Source organism: Notothenia coriiceps, unplaced genomic scaffold, assembly GCF_000735185.1.
Source record: "Notothenia coriiceps isolate Sejong01 unplaced genomic scaffold, NC01 NC01_scaffold00009908, whole genome shotgun sequence".
Taxonomy (NCBI): Eukaryota; Metazoa; Chordata; class Actinopteri; order Perciformes; family Nototheniidae; genus Notothenia; species Notothenia coriiceps.
Genome location: NW_011342609.1, coordinates 1 through 6,247, shown reverse-complemented (window position 1 = coordinate 6,247; position 6,247 = coordinate 1). Strand labels below are relative to the sequence as shown.

At 42.4% G+C, this 6,247-nt stretch overlaps 1 protein-coding gene and 1 long non-coding RNA gene across 2 annotated transcripts; both read right to left on the bottom strand.

Moving 5' to 3' along the window:
* Positions 1 to 364: 364 nt before the first annotated feature.
* LOC104945655 (claudin-6-like) lies at positions 365 to 1,072 on the bottom strand. The gene has a single exon (XM_010771363.1). The coding sequence runs from the start codon at positions 1,070 to 1,072 to the stop codon at positions 365 to 367; it is 708 nt and encodes a 235-aa protein (XP_010769665.1).
* Positions 1,073 to 1,226: 154 nt separating this feature from the next.
* On the bottom strand, positions 1,227 to 2,542 carry LOC104945653 (uncharacterized). Its single transcript, XR_798364.1, has 3 exons — positions 2,258 to 2,542; positions 1,639 to 1,691; positions 1,227 to 1,283 (listed from the first exon to the last, which is right to left on the bottom strand). It is a non-coding gene; the product is annotated as an uncharacterized lncRNA (long non-coding RNA).
* Between the last annotated feature and the right edge of the window lie 3,705 nt (positions 2,543 to 6,247).

Sequence of the window (6,247 nt, the reverse complement as noted above, 5' to 3'; positions counted from 1 at the left end):
GTGAATAAAACAACTGAAAACAATATTTAGAAACAGCTTAGATTGTGGTACAGTGAATCAATATATAAGAATGTCTATGGACCTTTAATGGCTATACTCATAATGGCTTCCTTTAAATTAACAGCTTTGAGCATTTATTCAGAAATAGTACCATTTATAAAAAGCCACTCAGCTGGTCTTTGGTCTGCTGACCCTGACCCCAAAACAACCACACAGATGTCTCCTTGCAGCTGTTGCTCTTCCTATTCTCTAGGAGCGGTGGTATGAGTACCTTTTCTTGTTTTACGTCCATCAAATCTCAATTTGTAAACAAAACTCTCTGTATTTTGAGGTTGCCAATTCCTCTGTGAGTTCAAAACATGCGTCAGTGTTCGTGAAACTCAAACGCCGGGTTATCTTTCCCCCCGGCAGCCCCCCTGCTGCCAGTCACTGTTTCTGCACGATTTGCTGACCTCCCAGGCAACCTGTAGGTGCAGAAAATAATCCCGGAGACAATCATAAAGCTCGTCCCAACCAGTCCCACCCAGATGCCCTTCCCAACATGTTGAGAGTCAGGAGTCGGGGGTAGTTTAAACTCTGGGGGGAACGTTATAGTCTGATTGGTCACCACAGAGTTCAGGTTCCACAGCAGAGGAGTGAGGGACATGCTGGCGGCCATCAGGCACAGAACGCCACTTGTGAGGAACGTCAAGCGGATAGGCGAGTTCTTCCCCATCCCAAAATACACGTTCCTCAAGGTGTAGACTCCCCCAGCGTTCCCACAGAGCCCCACCAGCAGAGACAGCAGCATGAGGACCTGCCCTGCCACTATCTCTGGAGGGGTGAAGTCCTCCATCAAGCTGATGAACCTGCAGTGCATCACTCTGTATCCAGGCGTCACCAGGGTGTGGCTGTTGAAACACGCCCGAAAAACGCCCACCCACGCCACCCCGGAGCTGATGACCTCCCTGTCTGACACCAGCCAGACCCTCCACTGGATGAGGCCAAGGGACACGGCGGTGAGCGTGCATCCAACGCAGGAGAGCCACAGGGCGAGGAGCTGGGAGTGGCCGGTGTGAGCCAGGTAGGGCATGGTGGAGGAGAGGTGGAGGAGGGGTGGGGGAGAGGTGGAGGAGGGGTGGAGGAGAGGTGGAGGAGGGGGAGAGGTGGAGGAGAGGTGGAGGAGAGGTGGAGGAAGGGTGGAGAGGAAGTGGAGGAGGGGTGGAGGTGGAGTCAGGTGACAGAGAACACGCTGGGCTTCATCTGGTCCTTCCTCCCTGCTGCGGTCAAACTGCCACACGGCCCTGATCGACCAATAAAGAGTCAAAATCATTGTTTCAATGGTTTGAATGTTTTTGCACTATTTAATAAAACAGAACAGAAACAGATGATTAACAGTGCTGTGCGGGAAGATGCAAAAAACCTATTGGGCTTTAAAGCCATAAATCAAAAGATCAGGAAACAAACAAAGGGTTAACATGTATACAAATAGCAAACATTAAGAACCACATATGCTATACAAATTGTAAAGTGCATTAACACTTCCTGTAAATATAAAAACTCTTGCGCAATATCCTCCTTTGTGATTGTGATGAAATGCCACCTTTCACTCAGAGAGAGAAGTGTTTCTGCGTGGCGGCAGCGCTTCCTCTTTCGTACCTTTTCTCTGATGCTCGGGTGTCACCTGGGTTACCTGGCAAACAACCAGCTCCCTGTGAGAGGACAGAAACACAGGTGAGACTTTATGGAGTTCAGAGCTCCAACAATTAATCACCGATAACACATCAACGATTATGATAAAAGAAACATTTTTTAAGTGATATACGTGAAAGCAGCCCCCGAGGAGAGGTCCTGCTTTTCTGTTTTAAATCAGAAAAGTAAACATTTTTTTGTTTCCTACCCACAAACCACACATTTAGAGACATCACCTGGAACTTCTCTACTATTTCGGACATTTTACTGAAACTACCAATCGATTAATCTAAGAAATAATCATTCGGACAGCCAGATGAGAGTCATGGTGACATGTTCCTCATGCTTTCTATAATCAGGTGGAGCCAGTCCAACCAGTTTCTTCACTTCAACATGTCAATAATTATATAAAAGAAAAATCATTATTATCCATCTTAGAATACAGATGTTACGCTAACTTCAAAACAAAAGGATAAAACTCAGGCCTAAGCTGAGCAGGCTGTGAACCCCGTAGGAGGAAAGCACGTTTGTTAGACTTGACTCAGACGGCACGTTTAAAGTAATACTCGTAATGTTTGTGTCTCACCTGGGGGTCGTTCTGCTCCTCGTGCCGCCTCCAGTGCCTTAGTCTGGATAACACAGAGTGACACTTCCTCACCCTGCTACACATAACCTAGATACAGTTCCTGTCATGTAGTGAAACAGAGAGTAGATCATTGACAGCATATTGATATGCTCAGATGGAGAGGAAGGGGGTGTGTGTGTCATCTAGTTTGAGCCTATTACGTTTCTTTTTATTGCACGTGTCTTTTATTTTGACTATAGGTAAAAAAAAGAGGCATTTTTTAAGATTTTTCTGAAATAATTTTGATTGTTTGAGAAAGGAGCTAATTATCAAAAGGTACAATTATGATCTCGTTAAGTTGACTCAAACAGGTTTATTTGTTGTTAAACCAACCGGAGTAATGTTGACTTACAGGTTAAATACAAACATGGGTTTAGAAGTAAAAGAAAAAAGTATTTTTTATATTTATTTACTCAGCTAAGCAGGTTTTTCCTTACAAATATATGACCTTTTACGGCAGCAGATGTCCACACTTGTCCTATTTACCTCAATCAAATGTTAACCCAGTGCTTCAGAGGGATATTTATGTAGGGTAAGTGACGGCTATGTCGGGAAAAGTGTAATAAAACCTGAGAAAGTCAGACATCCAGCGATTGCCATAAAGAGGATTGGCAGAGGAAATGTTTTCTCACCCTCTTTTTCCAAATAAACTCCCCAGCAGGCGCAGTAAAAAGTCCAAAGTGGAAACAGGCAGTAAAACGTTGAGCAACAGATTGAAAAAACGTCATTAGAGATTGTAAACAAAATCCCCAGATAGCCTTGTGATTTGTTGCAGGGAAAAGATAAGCCCTTAAGTCGTTTACTGTGATCCATATGAACTCTCCGTTATCATGTTACCTCCCCCCACTCGTCGAGAGGGCCCACACTCAGTGCTTCTCGAAGGTTGAAGCAGAATCGATCAATAATGGGACACTTTTTTAGAGATATGACAATATCTGCAATACGGGCAGAAAAAGCTCTTGGCATTCAGATAATGCTTTCTTAGATCCTCGGGGGAATGCTGAGCCTTTAGGAAACAATCAGTATTTTTGAACATTTGAATTATATGCATATTAATACATCAAGTCTATTGTATATATGTATAGTTAACAGTCACATTTCCACTTTGGGACTCATTTGATTGTTGATATTTGGAGTTAAAATGAGCTTTTCTTGGTATTTCAAATCGTCCCAGCCCGGCTTTTAGACAGGGACCTAAACAGGAGTACACTTTATACCAAATTAAGATAATATCAAGCAAAGCAAAGAGGTTAGATGAATCTAAAAAGAATAGCAGATAACTTAAAGTGTTAAATAATTGAAACGTGATTTCTATGTTGAAATATGTTGAAGCAACGGCTGTTCGTCATCGGGTAAAACTGTTTCCATGCGGACTATGAAAGTGAAATATAAAACTGACGTCACTTATAATAAAACAATTCAGAAGAGATCACCATGTGTCACAGCTTTATTATTTTATTGCTTGAAGTTGGTGAAAGGTGCCCCTGTGTGGGCCGTCCTGCACGCCCACGTCAGTCCACGAGAGGCTACGGTAGGCACGTGTTCAAATAAATATGAATGTAGAGAGTCCTCCAAAGCAGAGCGTAAAGTGCTGTGTTTCTAAATGAACCTGAAGCTGAGCCTTCACTCGGAGAAAACAATAAATAAATCAGGTGGTTGTGAGGCCGTCGTCAAAGTGTTTGAGCGGGAGCTTCATCTGAACAACCACCCAGAATATAAGTCTAGAAAACAATCTGTACCGCTGGAAAAATCCAACATCGTCCAGTTTCTTTTTAAGCGTAAATCCAAAAGGTGTCACTCCAAAAAGAGAAGCCCGTCATGTGTGAAAGACATCGATCCTTTAAGAGTCAGACTCCGCACAAAGGGAGATACGGTTGGTCGGACAAGCAATCAAACATCATTTGGAAATCAAACTTCATTTCATTTTGTTAGAAAACAAAAAGTCACTGATACGTCACGAGTGAAAATAAATTACCGAAACAATAAAATAAATATAAAATGAAACTAAAATAAAACACACGTGATGGTTATTAATTACAAAAGGGAGACAGTGTAAGATAAAGGAGTAATGTATATCATTTGGTTTAGACATAAAAACATATGAACTGGATTTGTGTAATTATAATGAATTGTATTATTGAAGGTTTCCGGAGGATAAAGCCACAACTTGGGTATCTAAGTGTTTAAAACGTCTTAAATAGTTTTGGGTACTATCAGACTACATAGCTTTTTATTTATTATAACTTTAAAATGCTAAAAAGAACATGAATACCTTGACTTTGGGATACTAAAGATGTAAAAAATAAGTAAAAATGATAAAAATAGGAGGAAATCAATGATCTCTAGACTGAAAGTATTTGGAAATTAAGGGAGAATTCTCTGTATTTTGTATAAAATCTATTGAAACTTTGACGACACAATATGTGTGTGTTCTCGTCTGGTCTCTGTGCAAAATACTGTTTCCTCAAATCTCAATCAGTTATTGATCTAAATGACCTAAGTTAGTTCCTGAGGCTCCGTTAAAAACTAGAATATTCGATGGACAAAGAGCCGCATGGGAAATGTAGTCTTAATTGTGAAGAGCGTCAGAAACAAAGTCAACACGATGGAAGTTCACTCTCAGATGTAGACACGGATGCTTGGATCTGGATTTAGTGTTTCCTCTGCAGAGCTAGGAGTTGTTTCCAAACTGTCCATCTTGAAGTGAACTCTGACAGTTTCACAAAGTCAACACGATGGAAGTGCTACATGCAGCACGCTCAGCTGTAGACACGCTTGGATCTGGACTCAGGAGATGTTGTCAGGAGCTTCAGAGCACCGGCCTCTGGTCCAGCGGCAGACTGTCCAGCAGACACTTCAGCTGCTCCTCTCCCAGGTGGATCTTATCCTCCAGTTTTCTCTGCTCGATGATGAGCGCTGACTTCATCTTCACAAAGTGCCGGTAGTCGTCCAGGTTCTCCGCGTCCAGGTGCGTCTCCATGATGCTCGAGACCACCCTCTCCCTGCGGTCCAGGTTCTCCTTCAGCTCCTTGGCATCCTCGTGCTGCTGCATCAGCAACTTACGCTTCCTCGTTAGTGTCCGCTGGAGAGAGATGGATATTCATTTGTTGATCGAGCTTCAAAATGGATTTTTTAAAATACTTTTAAAATCTTAATCTGCTCTTAATTTGATTTCAAGTTAAAACAGAGGGTCTTTGTCTTTTTATTGAATATCTATAGCTTTGTAGATTAAATCCTCTGTGTTTTCACTTCGGTCTGTAATAAGTGTTTTTATTCATGTGTTACGTTTCTCCGTACTTTGTGATACATGTTCTTTATAAAGGTTCTGTAAATAAGGTTTGATTGATTGAAAGTACCGTAATTTTCGGACTATAAGGCGCACCTGAATATAAGCCGCAGCAGCTAAATTGAATGATGTGTACATATATAAGCCGCACTGGACTATAAGCCGCAGGTGTTTTAATGTTTCATTACCATATGTAAGGGTTCGTGCACAGAGGGGATTGTCGGGAAAGAGATGGCTGTTTGAGGAAGCTCCCATTTATTAACATTTCAACAAACAAGTTGCATATTTGCATAACGTATTCAAGTGTTAGCATTTAGTGCAATAGTAGCTACAGAACATGTGCTGTCTAAACTGTACTGTATCACATAGCGTTTCAGACACACAAACTTTTCAACTTTCAAACTCCCAGCGCACGTACCGGCAGTGATCTACAGCAGTGGTTTTCAACCAGTGGTACGGGGACAAACTGTCTCGCTCTCGTAATGTCTGTCTGTCTTGCTCTCGTTCTGTCTCTCGTACCATTCTCGGTTCCACTTTTACTTTTGCGCGACCTGTCTCACTCTTTTCCGGCCTCCAGTTTTTCCTGCTGGAGCCCGCCGCTTAAAGGTGGGGGTCCGCGGACCGGCCATAGAGCCCATAGAGTTAAAGGTGGTGGACTGTAACCT